At 36.5% G+C, this 19,332-nt stretch overlaps 1 protein-coding gene across 1 annotated transcript; it reads right to left on the reverse strand.

The window, feature by feature from the left end:
* Positions 1-586: 586 nt before the first annotated feature.
* CUNH18orf63 (chromosome unknown C18orf63 homolog) lies at positions 587-18,394 on the reverse strand. Its single transcript, XM_042048884.1, has 14 exons — positions 18,231-18,394; positions 17,509-17,587; positions 16,049-16,105; positions 14,591-14,702; positions 13,552-13,593; positions 12,531-12,607; positions 11,032-11,141; positions 10,289-10,385; positions 10,108-10,193; positions 9,375-9,558; positions 6,886-7,962; positions 5,793-5,909; positions 4,153-4,240; positions 587-949 (listed from the first exon to the last, which is right to left on the reverse strand). Exons 1-13 carry the CDS (start codon positions 18,362-18,364, stop codon positions 4,184-4,186), a joined length of 2,229 nt encoding a protein of 742 aa, XP_041904818.1. The 5' UTR covers positions 18,365-18,394; the 3' UTR covers positions 587-949; positions 4,153-4,183.
* Positions 18,395-19,332: the final 938 nt, after the last annotated feature.

Genomic DNA, 19,332 nt, shown 5'->3' on the forward strand with positions numbered 1-19,332 from the left:
AAGGACAGTTGTGACATACACGACGGACGATGTGACACACACACACGAGCCAATCATAAAGCATAAAGTAGTGTGTGAAAATAGGCCTTAACCAATAATAATTATGCACGATCGTGTGTAGGGAAAGCAAGGATTGTATATTAGGGACAGTAGTTCGTCAATAAAATGGCTTCTGCCTGATTCACACTGAATCGTGTTGAGTCCATTGTTTCTCTCCGCATTCTGTAACGTTTGAGTTTAGGAGTTAGTGTGACATTTGATTCTTGCTTTCCAGGTAACACAGTAATATTCACTTCAAAGCAGTGAAGTGAGGCAACAATCTTACATATGTGTATATATTTGTATCTGCACCTTGAACTAGGTCACTGAACACACACTAACGGCAATAAAATTACTCAAAGGGCAACCACAGGTTCTGTATGAACTCCTGAAGAATGGTGTCATCAATTAAACTTAATCTTTTACAGAGCAGTTTAATATCTGAAAAGTCATCAAAAATTACAACAAGAATTAAAAGAGTCAAATCCAGCCTTTAAATTATTCCCATAGGAATAAAATTGTTTATTTTCTAACCATTGGACTCAACAAGGAAAACTTATTTGGAAATTTTTTGCTGATGAAACAAACTGGCCCAGACACTGTAACAAAGATTTAAATATTATATCTTTAAAAACCCGACTAGAAACAAGAAAGTAATTTGGAAGAAAGATTAACTGTGCAAGCAAGTAGCAGGACAGACATAATGTGATTCAAAAACTAAACAACTTAGTTAAATTTTCAAATGCATTAGAGGCTTATTAACCTGAGCTGTCTGAAGAAGCTGGTGATACATGGATTCACTTGACTGTATTTTACCCTCAATTTTTCATCCAGAAACAGCTACCAATGACAAACAGCAAAATACACAAATCTCAGAGATCCTCAAGTATGTTATTGCCCTCTTGGGAACCTGAATGGAGGAAAACAGAGAAAGTTTGCATCATAGAAGAAACCAAAAGACAACTGAGAAGTCTATGGCTAATATGAAGCAGAAAAATATTGCTGTGTTTCCACATCTGTATTTGCATTCTGTTTACAAAGTTTGGGTTCGGGGCATTCAGATTAAATGTCTGCATTTTTATACAGAACAAGAAAGAATTCTCTCCATGAGAAATCTGTGGTATTATGCATAGATTTATCCTTTCTTTTGATCTGGCTTTTTAAATCTAAAGCCCTCAAAATATCACAACCACTTGTGGTGTTGGAAGAAGGAACTTCTGTTGCAGAAGTCTACTCACACCTTCTTAACCTTTGGCTGAGGTCAGGCAGCCAAACCACATTTCTAACTCTACAAGAAAGTAAGAGACGGAATTTTAAGAAACTATTCTTTAGCATTTATAAATGGTCAACCATGCAATAAATTAAGTCCTAACCTGAAACAATCCCATAGCAATGGAGTATGGATAGGATAACAGAAAAAATATTACAATAGCAACTCTTTTTTGGAGCATGGTACTTAGGTACCAACAACCTACTGATGTACACAGTCCAAAGGTTATTTCTGCTATGAGATTTGATTAGGAAATTTTTCCTTTTCATAAAAGAAATTGCTTTTTCATTGAAAGATTGAACATTTTCAGATTTTTTTTTTCAATGAAGCTAACTATTTTCACCCCATAGAAAAGATACTATTTTAGCCTACTATTTCACATCAAGAAAGCGTTTGAAAGATGGATTTGTTGAAATTTCTGTAGAATAGCCTTCAAATTATATGATAAATTCCTAAATGTTGGCTTGAGAGATACACCTTTTAGAAGAAACAATCCAATAAATCTCAGCCCAAAACTGCTGAGAATTTTTATGTAATTCCAATTGCATGGACTTCCTACCTTATTCTTATGTTCACACAATATCCTTACAGTAATGGCAGCAAATACTTTCAGGTGAAATACTACTGTTATTTCTAAATGTGACGAATTTGTATCTTCTCTTTTGCTAAATGAAATTTGGCAACCAAAACCAAAGGTCAGTATCTCACTACAACACAGGAGCAGAACAACAGGAAGAGTTTTGCAGATCAGCGGAAAAGGCTTGGGACCTTCAGTGCTGCCATTTTTAATATGTCTGTTCTTCCACCAACATTTGCAATGATGCAAATGCTTCTTTTAAAGCATCTTTCTGTAGTAGTATATGCTGTCCTTTGGAAGCTCTATTCTTCTGATTTGTCTTAGAAAACAAATTTCTCTTTTACAGTAGTTTTGACCTTGAAAATGATAGGATGACTTTCATTAATAAAGAACTAAGCATGGAGACTCTTAGTATTAGAATCAAATGTTCACCTTCTTAAAATGATAAATACTTCTCTCACGTTGCTTTATTAACACACTCCAACAAAACAAAGAAAAAATTTAGGATGATGCTATGATTTCCTGGCCAAGTCAAGAGGCTGTGCAACTTGGCACATAAGTCATGAAAACCAAGCCCTTTTGCAACATAATTGTAAAAAATGTTTTTATTTTCATGAATTATAGAACAAAGTCCTTCCTGCTGACTACATCACTGAATTCCAATGTAAGGACTTCTCATACATAAATCTTGCTACACAGTAAATTTGAAAACTCACAAGTAATTCCCAAGTGCTCAAACGAAAACATGCACTCTGAATGCATGTGTAGTAATATACGGTAAAGGAATTTAGAGCAAAGCTTTTCAGAATCAAAACCGTAGGCATGAATCCGACAGCGGAAGTTGTTTTAGCTCCAGTTTTCTTTTTAAATCATCAACACCAGTGAAGGACCCCTACCAGTGGGATCCTTGGGAGTCATATTTTAAACACTGTATGAAAGACTCTTCTCTCCAGGGTTTAAGCATTGTCTACCATGATCAAATTGATCCTGTGGCATTTAACTCATAAATAAGAAAAAAATCAGAGTAAAAAAAAGTAAAGTTCCAACCATTTGCAGAGACACCATTTCTGCTCATCAGTCCTCAGTGAAAGTCACAGATTTTGGACCTACGAATATCTGTACTGATCACTAAAGCAGATCACCTCTGAAGAAGGACCATGCCTGAGCTGCCTGGCTTGAAGCAGGAGAGATGAAACGCTAAACCCAGGAACAGAATATGCTGAATACCAAAGTATGAAGGCCATAGATGGAAAGCTGCCATCCAAAACACAGACTTTCTTTAGGAAAAGCATACAACTGATATATATGTTCACTGGAGAAAATATATCCAAATAAGGAAAGGAAGGACATAAAGTGCATCTCTGAGACAAAAAGCACATTTGGCTACTTGTTATCACTTCCATTGAAGCTAAAAGCCAGGTTAAATGATGTACAGTTTATATTTTGCTTCTTTATTACTCTGTTTTTCTATTTGCTTTGTAAAATAGACGTTTGTGCTGTTCCGTCTGTGTGACTATCTTGCTTACATCAATATTTTCATTTGAATAAATATACTTCTATTTATCTCTGAAAGAGTTAACCATACAGACTACTCCTTCCTGGATGTTTTACAACTGATAACTTGTGATAGGCATTCGGTCCTTAAACATGGTGAGGTTCTTATACTATATCCTAATGCTGTATTCTTAATAATCAAAGGAACATTCAAAGGACAAGCTTGTTTTATCCTGCAAGACTGTTATTGAAAACCATCCACAACGTGGGTTGAAATATCTTGTCACAAAACTAAATTTATTCCGTTTTTATGAGAAGCAATTTTGTCCTTGATTAGATCTCAGCAACACAAGAGCATTTAGCCACCCCATTTCTTGTAATGATGTCACATAATATACACAGCTCCACTTTAATGGTTTTGGGTTTAACTTCAGCTCAGATTCAAATGAAACTTTGAAGCCCAAAAACCAGGTTTATTTTAGTCTGAGAGAAAAACGAGCCAGTCAAAATACAAATTTATGTCAAACTCTAAGTTCTAGTAAGTACAACATGCCTTTTTAAAAACATTGCTTGTTTCACTATGAAAGCACAAAGCTTTATTTGCTAGTGTCCTTAGCTTCTGTTACCTTATCAGTTTTCCCTAGAAGCCATTTCTTTAATAAAGTGATTCCTTTGTAGACAGCTGATATCATCATCATGATCCAAAAGCATAGGAACTATTACAGGTGTGATATTATTTTAATAAAATATTTAAAATTCATAATAAATGTACCCAGAGTTTTCTTTCAATACTCCAGAACACGTTAGGTAGAAGGTTTACTTCTTTTGGCTCTCTTTAACTTTGAATAACCTTCTTCTTTCTGCTCACAAAAACAAGACAAACAAACAGAAAAGGGCAAAAACCAGTAAAGCAAATGAAGCAACAATACTAAGCTAACAGTTCAACTAAAAAAAAAAGTTGTTTCTGTGAAATGCTTAGTTGAATAAGAAGTAATTAATAAAAGGTTCTGTTTTCCAATAGAAATAATTTAAAGTATAAGTACAGCGGCTGAATAATTAGGACTACAGCTACTTTGAAAATACCCTTTACATTCTAGCTACCATGACTTTCAAAACCAACTGATCATTCTTGAGGTAATGACAAAGTCTTACTCTTCAGAGATGTGTTTAGCAGTGTCCCCAGTCAGCACCATTATATTTTAATCTGGGGACAGGAGGAATCAGCTCAATAAGTATCAGAGTCCATCCTACCCCAGTTAACAGACAAGTCTCTTTCCTATTCCTGACACACCACTGAAACTTCCCGAGAGCTGTGCATCCACCTCCCTTGAGTCCAGCAATGGCAGCACTGCAGTGGCAGTGTGGCAGTGAGAACTTGCTGTCTCCTGATACTTCCCAAAAGTAGCTTGCAGGGCTCAGGCCTGTGCTAGTCACAGCCTGCCTGGAGAGTGAGGAATGCATGTGGCACTTGTGACTACTGACTAGAACAGCCCCTTCCCCATTCCAGCAGTGCTGCCAGACCAGCTACAAGCTCTCCATGATCACAAGCTCTGGTGTGTCTGAGTCATTCCCAGTGGCAGGCAAAGGACTTCATTAATTTGTATTGTGGTGGAAGTCTCCCCTCAATACCCAGACCCCTGTGGGTTATTCTTATAAACAGCTATTTTTAGCTGCTGGTTTTCTTCTCCTTGTGAGACTGACTCTACTGCTGTAGTACTGCAGTGCTGAGCCTGTGTAACCAGTGATTCAGTGGTGGCCCTGTGGAAGGGCCTTTCCCAGCTGCAGTTGGATGGGGCCAGCTCAGAGCAGCTGGGCTGGCGCTTCCCACACAAACTCCTCTCTTCCCTGCTGCAGCTTGAGCTCTGGGGTATGAGTGTATTCCTGCAGCTGGCCCCTGGGGTTGCTGTACTGGCCTTTTTCTGAACTGCACAGGAAGCACAGCCTTTGTTCTTTTAATTACAGTTAAAACTTCCAGAACTGTCTTGTATTTGGCTTTAAAACCATAACAAAACAAGATGTCATTTCTACAGAACATTGCTTAATTCAAGTCCTCTAGATGAAAAACTCACAGAGCCACTGAGAATGCCCAGAGTTATACTGGGCAGGATAAAACTGTTTTCTGTAGAATTAGAAAATCTGCTTCAGAAACATTAATGTCATTAAACATTTCAATAGCATCTCTTCCCAGAGACAAACATTTTAAATGAACTCTTCAAGTGACAGTATCATACCCAATGGTTACTGCTAATTTTTTCCTGGTTAAGGTTAATTTTATACAGAGAGTTCAGTAAGATTTCTTAGCCTGCCCATTTTAATTGGAACATGCTAAAAATTTTAAAATATCTTTTTTATCTCTTAATTCAGGTCCTTCTGGACTGGATTAAGGAGTGCATGGGGCGGGGGGGTGGTTACCTGTCTTCTTCTGGCACAACCTTTCTTTACAGGTGCTTCCATGTTGCTCTCCTTGACTGGCAAAGTCGGTTTTGAGGTCAGTGTTTCACATGTCAGATACTTGTTCACTGTAATTGTCTTAAAGTATAGAAGTTTATACCTTCATTAGCAAAAACATCCCACAACATTTTGAATACGTTTTCTGACTGTTAAAATTACCTACTTTTTCAAAAGGTGCCCTTATCACACAAAGCTGAGATAACCTTCCAAACTACATTTTATAGATGAAAAAAGTGATAAGCACAAGACATTTCATCCATGTCCCTGATATATGGGGTACCACCCACATAAAAATTTCACTGAAATCAGCTCAACTATTTATTTCATTGAAATGCAGGGAGAATCACAGAAAAATTAGGTTGTAAAGTACTTCTAGCTGTCATGTAATCATAACTTTTACTCAAAACAGAGCTAACTCCAAAAATAGATCAGCTTGACTCAGTCAAGTTCTGAGAATCTGAAAAGCTAACAAACCCAAAAACTTCTCTCTGCAACTTTTTCTAGTAGTTGACCATTCTCACACTGAACATTTTTTTCCTCATGTCCAGTGGGATTTTTTCCTGTTGCAACTTGTGCTTTTTGTGAAATTGTAATTAAACTTGTATTTGTAAAACTTCCATATTTGTCTAACAGCACAATGCTTTACACATAACTGCTGTCAGCACTACACAATTGATGAGGTTTGAGATTCCTTTCAGGAGGAAGGAATTATTCCATTAATATTGTTTCATATGAAGAGAGACTGAACACCAAAAAAATGTCACCATGTTAACCTCACACAGACCTGGACAAACTGTTTTAAACAAAGGAAAACTAATTACCTCACCATAAAAGTCCCAAATAAAAGAAATGGGTATTTCACAAAACACAGTAAATCATCTTCCTTTTCAGAAAAAAAGCAGCAGTGGCTGAAAACATTAAGTTATATGGTAGAATTTTAGGAAACTATATTTAGAATGATGGTAGAACATGATGAAAGTCATGCTTTTTATTGCTTAACGTTGTTTTCGAATTTGTGAGAAGCAGTGAGGATGAGCCCTGTTCTTTACTGTACCTGTTCAAAGTTAGGTTTGGAATGATGACTGGTTGTCTCAGCAATACAGTCCTTAGAGTGGCATGCTGCTTTGTTTTCTTCACTTTCGGCCATGCACACTGTATCTTTGAAGACAGATTCATGAATATTTAACCCAGCTCCTTTATTTGATCTCTTTGTTTGTTGCAGTGACAAACTGGAATTTGTCATTTCATTGTCTAATTTACAAATCTGCAAATGCACTTCCTTTGACTGGTGTTGTTTCTCAAGAACTTGAGTAGTATTTTGACTTGCAAACTTTTTTCCCCTTCTTGCACTGGAATTAGGAGATTCATATGTATTCAGACATGGACTGGTGTTTGACTTCTGAAGCACTGGCCCAACATTCTTAAGAAAGAAGGGAGAATTTGCCTTTTTGTGATTGACTTCACTTGAATTCTCAGCTGAAGCTGAGTTTTCAGAAAAATCAGAGTTAGCAATTTGTCCACCAGACTGGGTTTTCCATCGGAATATGGGAGTACCATGTTTTGCCTGTGTCTTCGTGTTCTTTACCTGAAGCACGCTGCTGTCAGTAGGATTTTTGACTGGCATATGTTGAAGGTGTTTGAAAACCTGAGTTATGCTGGACTTGTGCACAGACAGCACAGAAGATGAAACACCCACACTTTTTATTGGTGAATGCCTTTCAGCATTTTCCCTTTTCTTCCTATCTATTTGATTTGTGATCTTTCCATTCATTTGCATCAACTTTCCCTTGAAAATTGGTATAATTTTGCTGACTTTTGGGGGTGTGGATTCAAAGGCTGAGTTTTCAGGTGTTCCTAAAGATTTTGCAGTTGGTAACTGTGGTACTCCTGGTATTTGCTTGTAGCTCATTGATTTCTCGGTTGCTTCAATGCTAAGCCCTCCTGTACTCCTACTGCTACTCGAAAAACTGTGGGCTCCTGGCTCTTTGATCAAACGCTCCATCCAGTGGCTGTTCTCCGTACTGCACGGTGAAGGAATTCGAGGCAAAGTCTGTTTCCTTGGAGGAGCCTGCGTTAGAGATACTACACAAACCATCTCACCGTCCAATTTCGTATGCTTAGGTTTTATTTCCTGCAACACAACAAGAGCTGCTAAATTTAATAAACTGGATTTAAAGATCTGATAGTGCCACCTAATGCATCACTATATGATATCAACCCAATACACATCACAATATAGAAGCATAAAATTATGTGTTTTGAATTAGAATTACTATATTTTCAAACAATATTTAGTTGTCACTATAAATTAAAGGTATTTTTTAAATCCTCCTCCAGTTCTTTGCTTACAAACTATGCTAGAATATCGTATTTCTCAGAAGGAAAGACTTAAATTAGAAGTAATTATCATGGTTTAGTGCTTTCCAACTGGATAATGCCTACCCCTTTTGAGGGGGTCTGCAGAGGGTTTGACTGACAGGGCTCCTCAACTCGGAAGACTTCTAAGAGCATCTCTATTCTGAGCAAAAGACAGTTTGGATGTCTATAAAAACTGCAGATGACACAGAGAACCCATTCTAGCTTTGATCACTGGAGCGACATAAACAGGAACTGCTTTCTGAAAGAGGATTATAGTATTTTAGAACCTCTGCAACTTCTGTCACTATTCTTTGTTTAGAATTAATTACTTCATTTCTTTTTTCACTCACTACTACCAAAGAAATTTGAGTCTCAGCCTTTGACACAACCTCAAATTAAAGGAGTTTGGATTACTTGCCTCCTTTCCATCACCAGACATGGGGTAAATCTTACAGCTTGAGTGTTTTAAAATGCTTATGTCCACATAGTTTTCATTTTATTTTAAAATTAATTGTAATAATAATAATAATAATAATAATAATAGAATCATGAATGGTTTGGGTTGGAAGGGACCTGACAGATCATCTAGTTCCAGACCCACTGCCATGGGCATGGACAACTTTCACTAGACCAGGTTGCTCAGAGCCCCATCCAGCCTAGCCTTGAACAATTCCAGGGATGGGGAATCCACAAGTTCTATGGACAACCTGTTCCAGTGCCTGACCATGTTCACAGCAAAAATTTCTTCCTAATATCGAATCTAAATCTACCTTCTGTCAGTTTAAAGCCATTCCTCCTTGTCCTGCCATTACATGCCCTTGTAATAGTGACAACAGTGATAATGCTACTGTCATTGTTGTTGTTATTACTGTTGTTGTTATTATTATGGAAGAGATTTGAGAAAGTTCTGGATATCCAATTGTAAAAAAACCATCTATTGAACTGCAAATACTGATAGCAACTAATTAACACCAAGTCCATTTTTTTATGTATTTATAATGTCAATAATACCTTTACCATGGCAAATACTGTAGCTTTTACTTACACATGAATTAAAAGTTACAGGATTGATAGTTTGCTGTGAAAAGAATAGTTATATGCTCTTTCTGTGCTCTGAATATGATAAAGACCACTTCATACCGTGAAAAAGTAAGTACCATTAATATGTTTATAAAAAAGTCTTACATGCACTGAAGCCCTGGAGAGTTCCTTTGCAGCATAAAGTGCTTTACTTGTCATCTTTACTGGAAATCCACACAGTTGTGAAAAATTGCTCTTCATGTCAGAAAGAAAGGAGTTCACTACACTTTCTGCATCTGTTCTAGGGAAATACTGCACTGGCTGACTTCGAATGCAACTTAAAGGGTACCTGAGTAAGTGTTCAGGTATATAACAAGTTTCTTTACAATTCTATAATTATTAATCATCTTCATTGAGAAGAAAGCATGAACATGTCTAAAGTTTTTTTTAAAAGGTGAACAAAAGCACTTAGTTCCTTAAGGGCCTGAAGGTTATAAAGTTACAGGACTTCACAATTATACCACACTAACCTATGATAGCAAAGATTACTCAATAAAGGTAATCCTTAGACTATTCTTTCCTGGCAGGAAAATTCTCTTTAAAAGAAATCTGTGTGGGCCACATTTTTACAGGAATTTAACTCTTTCATCTACATCAGCATTTAGAATGGCATTATCAAGTTTATGGAAGCCATGAAGCAAATTGTTCTATTTGACTTCCTATTATTCATACTGGGACAGAGACTTGACTAAACATTTTGTTTCAGTTTGTCTAGTGAAACACTTCTCTACTGGATTCTATGAAATTATGAAACAAGAAAATGCGCCACATTCAAAAATGAAAAGCAGAGCTAGAAGCGTAGGAAAGGAAACATAACAAATATATTCTGAAAGGATACGTGAAGAACCTTTCCCCTATTGGTTTGAAGTAAACACTCAAGTATATTTTTGTCTCTTCAAGATCCTCAGGAAGAATATATCCATACTTAGATAAACCAAATACAAACAGGTATTACAAGGACAAACTCAATAAATACAAAAAAGGGAGGGAAAAATGAAAGCAGTGTATGTGTTTCTTACCAGACTCTTCCAGTGCATCTGAAAATCTTTATATGAATGGAAAGGAGATTCTGGAGGAATTATGTGGCTGATGTTTATGATCTGACCCATTTTCATGCTGTGCACAGGTAAAGAAGGGATGCTTAGAAAAGGTGTCATAAAATCCAGCTGAAAATATAATGGTCTTTTGGAAAAAAAACCCCTTATTTTTGGCATTCAAAGTATTTAGAGATTATTTTTATGTTTTGAGGACTAATACCTTTAGCTTATAAGTTTATCACATAACAATAACAATATTTCCTGAAGTATGGAAAAGAATTTGGCTCCTACAAGTGCAATTTCTCTTCAACCCTCGCTAGCCGTGAATGTAGAACAAAAGCAAATATCATAATTACTTCTCTTATATTTAATGGTGAAAAATCATAGGTAAAAATAGAGGTGGTTTGTGGCAAAGGTGGAAATACTTTTTCCTTAAATTGACACTTAGCTAAAATTGTGTTTATGATGTTCTTGCATACCACAGAAGTAGCACAAAGATTAGTAAAATTGAAATAGTATTTAAATGTGTAATTTATGATTAGTTGATTTTTTTTCTTATTCTCCTTAACAACGAGATAACAGAAACAAAAAAAAAAAAAAAGATTCCTGAATATAACTCAGACTCTAAAACAGAAGTATTCTTATCACTAGTATCAAATTCACAGTTTGTAAGGCAAATATTCTGGGAAATGTTTATTTCTCCTGAAATGTAAACAGATTCCTACCTTGGCAAAACATAGCACCAGTTACTTAATATGGAATGTTGTTGAATAACTGTATTTTCATTGCTGTCAAACAGCTTTACAGTGTTTGCTGAAATATCAAAATCTCCCAGCTTAAAATAGAAAAGAAAGTTTACTTGCAAATAATTCTACAGCAGTACAAATTTAAAATTTTCAAAAATAATTGTGTATCACAAGACACTGAAACTTAATACATTATTATTCTTTCATCAGCTCTCACAGATTTATTATTCCAGAAGATATTCCCATCACCAACACATTATCTTATATTAGAGCCTATACTTCCACAAGCCATGCAAGTACAAGGCTTAAAGTTTATTGAAGTCAGAGAGATTTAAACTTTTTTGAAATGGTTTAATAAGTGTTTAGAAGGTATTTCTCAAACTGAGACAGCTCTCAGTTTGAAAACTCCATGCATATTTTTTAAAATTCAAATCAGAAACCCATGCTTGACATTCTAGTAACTCTGGGTGTCACTTTGCCTAAGCATGTGCAAATATCCAAGGAACAGAATTAATGGGACATGCAGTTTCATCCTCTGAGAAGTCAAAAAAATACCATACTTTTTCACAATGTCAGAATTTGACTGTAGGGGACAATCAAAGACTGAGATTTGAGAAACATTTTATCTTTCTGTGGTCTACCAGAGTTTTCATTTATTCACAAGACAATAAAATCTGGCCATTTCTGTTTTAGAAAAGTATTGAAAGGAGGAAACTTCTAATAAAGCCACATCATGATTTTTTTCCCATCATTGGTCTGTATTATTTGGGAGCTGGATTCCTATAGATAGCTTAAATGTTTATGCTGTCCCAAGTAGGTCTCAGAAAGAATCCTCATCTTCTATTCCAACAAAGAAGAGTTTGAATCAGAAATACTTATTTTAGAAGAAACTAGCAAACCTGACAAATACGCCCTGCTTGTACGGACATTTTCACCACAGGTGACATGGCTGTCAAAAAGGATGACAAATTTTCAACCTCAACCATGATTTCTTAAACAATGTATTAATTATACTTACAAGCAGCATAGTCCTGGCTGCTTAGAAATTAAGCAGATTCCATAATAACTATATAAAGGGACTTTGATCATGGTGCTGACAACTCACCTGTAGTTGCACTGTTGTTACTCAAAACTCTCTATGTACTACAGTGTGACTGAAAGCTTTCTAGAAAACACTGTTAGAAAGTAATCTAGAGTCACAAAGACACTTCACTGCTATATTCTGTTGGCATTTTTGAAAGCTCTCCTAGCATTGAATCTCAGTTTTACAGTGCTTGCTAGAATGCATTAATATAGATACGATATGGATGTTATGCTTTTATAACCCGTGCAGATAGTCAATGAATATGGTCAATGTCTCAGTGCAATCAGAAATAAGCACTTGTATCCCCATCATGCTAACTGGAAGTCACCTAACAGAAAAGAAGATAAAGATTAATAAAACAAACACAGTCATAGAAAATATAACTGGCTTATACCTCAGGGGGTGGCAGCCGAATTGAGCAAGGCTCCACACTGATGCAAAGCTGTCTCTCTGACACATTGAGGTCTATAACTAAATTGAAAAAAAAAGCACAACATCCTGTTTTGAATTACAGCTCATCTCTTAGACAGAAAGTTAACCCAAATATTTATTTAGGTAATTATTAGTCAAAATGCTGTGTTTGAAAATCAAAAGCTAGACTTGCTCAGCATGGAAATTAAAAACTATGAAAAATAAAAATAATAATGAATTACTGTCATACAGGAACTTAGAAATTCAAGGCTGGCTGTGGAACTGCGTGCTTGATACTCTTATCCTCGATACACAAACACCCATTTTCAAAGCAAATGTAGTTCATATAGCCATTTGCTGCACTGAGTCATTCAGCCCAGTATTTTCCACCCAGGAGCTGTCAATAGGAAAGACTAAATAAGCAAGGCAAGCATTTATGGGCACACCTCCAAAACTTTCTCTGAGCTCTGAGTTCCTCAACATATATCTCTGCTACAAATTTAGGCTCCAGCATCCCCAAATGTAATCTTTAACTTTTATAGTGGAATAAAAATACTACTTTGCAATTTTTGCAATAGCTAAACAGCATGCTTTGTGACTTCACTTTTGTGAACAGCAAACATAGTGTACACTGGACAGTCACTGAAGCTCATTTTCCTCTCTGTTGTTATGGAACTTTCACATCATTTGCAAGACTCATAATTTGAGGCAAGTGCATTTAATTGCAATAATTATAACTCTAAAATGGCAAATGTCAATCTAAGGCTGTAGATTATTAGTATAAAAATTATCTTCTTTGTGGGTAATTTTTCAAAGGTTCAGTTGAGCTGACAACTATTACGGACAGAACATCACCTGCCACCAAGTGTATTTTGACAGAAGTTATTTCAGAATGAAAACCAAAGACACTGTGCTGATAATACCAAGATTGTGGCAGTATGAAAGTACTTACTTACCTTTACCTTGCTCTCTCAACTTTACCATTAACAGAATATTGTACTTACCAACAGCATTTTGCCTTCCTGAATGAGACAAAAAGTCCTTCCCTTAATAAATAGAATAGACAGACATTATTTTCTAAATCCTATGTCTAAAGTCTTTATGCAAAAAAAAAAAAAGAAAAAGAGAAATCACACAGTTTTGTTTGTGTCTGTCACAAATGCTGACAGGTGTGTTCCTTCTAAGGAGAGAAAATTCCCTCTATCAATTAACTTTTCACTGATTCATTAACATCTTCTATAAGAAAGAGAGAAATACATAAAAATACATTAGTGGGCAGCAATCTATACATCACTTTTTCCTCCTAACCCTCTACTTCCAGCTGCTACTCCTGAATCAGCTGATTTCATTCTGAGACCCATATATTTTAAAGATACTGAGAACAGGGTGCTGTTGTTACTGTGGCTAGAAATAAGATAACTACATGCACACTTTTCTCAGGGTATATTTGAAATGATGTATACAATTGCTCTACTTCATACGAGCATGCTGCAGTATGTCAAGTACATCTGGTTTTCCATACTTTGGTAATTCACGTGTATACTACACAGGAGTTAGCAGAGAGATGTCAGGCAAAGCAACTATGATCCAAAAAAGACAGAGCTTTGTAGAAAGAGAGGGTCTGACAGAAAGCCACTTCTTTAGAAGAGCCTTCCAACCATGTGCAGAAGTGCCACTGCTGAAAGCATGAATCTGAAAAACAGGCCAAATTTTTAGAAGACATTCACTGCCCAACAATATTTGGTTTGGAAATTATTCATCTGGTACACTGCATTCAGTTGACATAATTATTTGATCTATTACAAAGACAAGGAAGAAGATGAAAAGGTGAATGCCATGTCCATTCAAAATATTAACTTGTCATTGAACTTTGATAACAAAACAATAAAAGTGCAAATAAAGAAAAAAAGTAATAGGATAAAGGAATGAAACGATTTATTATAATATATGAAATAATTACGGAATTTAAATGATGGAAAATAAATGCAACAATAAAGAACTGAAAACTAAATGCTTGATCCCTGACCCAAGTGATTCAAATACCTTGCACCAAGAGATGACCAGCCTTGTTCCATCTGGGTGCAAGTCGGGCTGTAAGGGTGTAGGAGAGACAGGTTTGGAGAAGGCCTGGAGTAACTGTTTGTGGCGCTTCCATCTAAAAACAGTGACAAAAAGAAACATACATTTTTAATAATTTAACAAAAATTTTTAAAGGCTTCAGTCAAAATTTCAGCAAATGTACTGCTACTGCATCTTGGAGCCAAATCCTAGTATATGCCACACACCTTTAGCTTTCATCTACTTAGCTACAAGAGGAAGTTAGCACAGTATTTGATGTAGGCATTTAGATTTCACATGCCATCAAAGTGAGGTGCTCTACAGTTCCAGAATGTTTTCACAGGGCTGATAATAGACTTGGGGAAAAGATTAATTGTACCCTCTGGAGTACTCTACTAGATCTGCAACTCCTTTCAGACTACAGGCACAACATCCAAAGCTGATGTTACTTCTGCTGTCAGACTCAAGACCAGAGACATTTTCTGGCAATCACAGTAGATAAATGTAGCTTTGCTCCCCCGGCAGCTCTACTTGCCTGCCTGTTCTGCAGAGCTTTCTCTTGACCATCAGCATTAGTCAAGAAATGAATTACAGTAGGTTAAAAAGAGTTAAGGAATACACCTCCAGAGGGATGTTTCTAATAAATCCTACAAGGAACTGCTTGGTACTACCAATCTGCTGATGTTGGAAAACCTAACAATGACAGGTCACCTACATGTATCAACATAAAGCAGTTCTGTAAGGTAAGCATATTTGAACAGTGTATGTCTTACTAATCTGCATATGCATTTGCACTTCTTGGAACAAATTAAAATACACTCAACTGGCTGTGCAAATGAATTATGAGAGCTACTGGCTTTGCTTACAACCAGTCTTTTGGCTCAGCAATTTTAGTGCCTCCACACATACATTCATAAACCCCACAGATGTTGCATACTAGAAGATAGTAAATTATATGCATAATGGTCTAAAAATACATCAGCTGTTAAGGTCAGGGGTTCAATTTCTTCTCTGTGCTTTTGTTTTGTTTCCCTGAGACTGTCCTATACAGGCTGGGTAAACCAACAGGTGAATGGGGAGACAGTTCAGCTGCCTGAACAATCCCACTGGAGGAAGGGGATGACACCAGCAGGAGAGCTGTAGGTCTGTGGCCCAAAGGTTGTCTCGAGGTCAACCCCCAATGCCTCTGAGCAGGAGCAGGATGCCACTGGAACAGAGAAATCTAGGGAAATTATTCACAAACTTCTTAAAACCATTGGCTCTGACAAAGTATACTTACCATACCATAATGCACAGGACATATTTTGTCTGTGGGGCAGACTTACTCACCCTGAAACTTGGCTTCTGTAGTGCAAACTGCATGGCCTATGAAAAATACTCATCTCTGCCAACAGCAATTGCAGACAAATGTAACAGTGAACTGTGTCATATTTCAGCACTTACAGTAGCTCCTTGTCTCTCTACATAGGCTTGACATATTCCTGATTCATAAAATGGTATCTAAAAGTAACAATAAAAAAATAAAACAAGTGGCTGGTATTAAGAGTTATTTTAGCAAATTGTAAATTAAATTCTGGTACAACAGTGACTTTGCCTGTGAAAAGCATGCAAGGGAATAATTAAGCAAACACTTTATCCTGCGTTTTAAATGAGAAAACTAAAATTAGCTCAGCATTTGTCATAGTGTAATCTTATTTCTAGCTAGAGATACATTAACAAGCAAGCCAAGCAAGCCAAAGACTGCCCAAAACAAAGCAGCAGAATGCTGCGTCTGCTTCTCTCATTGTGAATTGGGTGGCACTTTACTAGTTGAGTCCACTTCATTCCACAGATTGGTTCACCATCCTAAAAGGCCATTTCATCAAAGGAGTAGAGGACTTAAGTTGTCCTTCTATAATGCACAAAACCAAAAGTTTGCTTTAAACGAAATATTTTTACTTATCATTGATCCTCAAAACACTTCTTAAAGTAACATAATGAATACAATTGACCCCTAGACATACTTTGGTTCAGACTGACCGAGAAGCAACAGGCCTCACATCCTTGGGATGAACTTGCAAGCTGGAAAGTCCCTGGCTCATGTACAAGGGAGTGAAGGTGTCTTGAAAAATATTTCAAAAGCTGTTTTTGAAACCCAAAAGTGCAAGATAACCAAAGTACAGAAAGCGCTAAATCAAAACATCTGTCTTGTCTATTCTATTGACTAGGAGCCAGCTAACTCACCGTTTAAATATTAATATCAGGATGGGCCCAACGTGAGCACTCCCAGAATGCCAGACTTCATGGCAGCTGGCCTGCAGGGCAGGTCACTCTGTTTGAGCAGGGACCCCTCTCAAGTTTAGAGATTCCATACTGGAAATTAGGAGATCCTTCTTTACAAAAGGTTGAGAGACCCCCTTACATGTGATCTGCAGTAAGTGACTGAAAGCATGCTGAATTCATGCTGTGGAGAATTACTAATCCGTGCAACTATTCAGATACTATAAACATTGTAGGGATAATTCCATTAGGCATGAACTGTTGACGAAGTCTGAGACAACAATTGGATGCAGCCACACGTAGGCTCCAAAAAGGAATTCCAAAGAGGGATCCACTCTGAACCTCATGTCTCCACAGGAGGGCCCTCTTTACACTTCTGGTCTCTCTCTGAGTCATTCTAACTTAGTTTTCCTTTTCATGTTTCTTCCATGTGTAACTGTTAAGGCAAACCTTGGCATTTAACTTCCTAAACCTTGCCAGACCACAGCTGAAACTGCTAAATTCCATCAGACCCATCGAACTCTGTCAAATTATTATTTTACCTCAATAAAACATTGTGCTGCTTCTCTCTTTTGAGTGAGGTGCCCTCTACCCATCTGCAGCAGTCTGTAACTACAGATACTTATTTACACAGTGATACTGACCGCCATCACAACTGAAATTTGATTCAGTGTCCCAAGAACAGGTGCAGAAAGGATCTCTTGATACAGGAATAATAATTGTCTATAAAAAAGGTGAGAAAGAAATTACAAAATATTTTATTTTCACAGCATAAATTTATTTTCCTCACCTTCTGCAAAAACAATACATTCCACTTTTAATCAGTTTCCATTGGTTCAGTATAATAAATTGGATTAGTCCAAGTTACTTGCTCTAGAAGACCCACAGTGGTCTAAGACTACAGGCCTTTGGCACATGAATGAAACTCTCCAAAAGTGCTCCTTTTGGCAGAATTTCTCATTTCTCCCCTTCTCTTTTAAAGGGAGTAACATAATGCTTGGTGAATGCTAAGGAGCATACATCTGTTTTCTAAATAGTCTTTTCACTTAGTCTCAACCTACATGAAGCATTCCAGCTTTGCAGGTAAACACACACTAATTTCAACCATTCATTAGTTTGAAGTATGTGGATTTGTTAGTTTTAGCCTATGAAATTTAAAACATAACAGAAACTTATTTTTTGTTTCCCAATAGACAGCAAATCCCCTGCCCAAGGAAAAAAAACCCCATTTTAAACAATTTTGTACGGTTTGCCACTGATAAGAATTTTGCTGATTTTATTACAGTTAATTCTAGTACTGCTAATAAAATATTTGAATAACAACCACTAGCAGCTTCTGGAAATAACAGCTGTCAAAACTCTTTACCTGCAAGTCTTTATCTGTGTACTCCTTGCCTCAGTTTCTGGTATCTGAGAACTCAGCGTTACTGTAGCAGCACAGAGTTTTTGCAGCTCGGGCAGACTGACAAAGAACAGAGACTGGTGTCTGGTGCTATTCATGGTATATTGTTGATTGCCCCAAAGCAGCACCTGGGTCTTAAAATAAAAAAAAAAAAAAAATTTCTATAAGGCAGGTATTTGTTTAAAGACCTTTATAAGTATATGTTATTAGGTAAATGAATAAGCAATTCTTCTGATTATTCATTTACCTAATAACATATATATATATAAATATATAGAAATGCATAGAAAGTATAACATAATTTGGTCAGCTAAAACAGCTGAATATCCTTTTGCTATATGTAATTCATTATACTTGAAAAAATAATTATTTGCAAGAGCCAAAATATTCAGAGTAAAGGCAAGGATGAATGAATACAGAGCACATGTATGTTCATTGCCATATCAACTGAGCATATGTGCTGAAACTCTATAATTTTTGGAACTTCCTAAAAACCACCAAAAAGAACCCAAAGAAACAGAATTTCAGACTAAGAATATGATCCTTTGATGCTGTACTAACAAATAACATGTGAATGGGAATAACAGGAATTCATATTACCCGTCTTGTGGGGTGCCTATTTTGTGCTCCTTTGCTTTGCAGCACAGGCCAGGCTCAGTGTAACGAGTTAGAATGTTTAGGAACAAAATAAAAAATCTAACATTTCATTATTTGAAGAAAAAGTCACCTTTTAACTGTAGCACCTTTTCCAGTCAAAGTATTTCAAAGAAAGTCAAGCAGTTAGAAAGCCAGGAACAAACACTGCACACCAGAAGAAGCTGGTTTAGTATTTCTCCCCTCTTCAAACCCTAAAACAATTCTGGGAAATGGTCTCACCAGCACAGTGAGGACAGCAATAAATATTTTAATCCCAAATTTTATGAACTCACCAGGTATTCACCTGTAAAGCAATTCTGTAAATCCAGATTAAAAAATTATGAACTGGAAACATATTTTCCAGGAAAAATGTCAAAGATAACTTTGCTGTTCTGATTTTGCTGTGCTTTCTTTACACTTTAAACAGATT

The sequence above is a fragment of the Corvus kubaryi genome, unplaced genomic scaffold, assembly GCF_017639235.1.
Source record: "Corvus kubaryi isolate FWS band 111438036 unplaced genomic scaffold, C.kubaryi_AGA036_p1.0 68, whole genome shotgun sequence".
Lineage (NCBI taxonomy): Eukaryota > Metazoa > Chordata > Aves > Passeriformes > Corvidae > Corvus > Corvus kubaryi.

Coding starts and splice junctions, on each gene's coding strand:
- CUNH18orf63 (XM_042048884.1), bottom strand. CDS start 18,364: ATGAATAGCACCAGACACCAGTCTCTGTTCTTTGTCAGTCTGCCCGAG. Junction 11,142..12,530: donor TTCGGCTGCCACCCCCTGAG/GTATAAGCCAGT, acceptor TTCTATTTTAAG/CTGGGAGATTTTGATATTTC. Junction 4,241..5,792: donor GTTGTGCCAGAAGAAGACAG/GTAACCACCCCC, acceptor TTTTGTGAGCAG/AAAGAAGAAGGTTATTCAAA.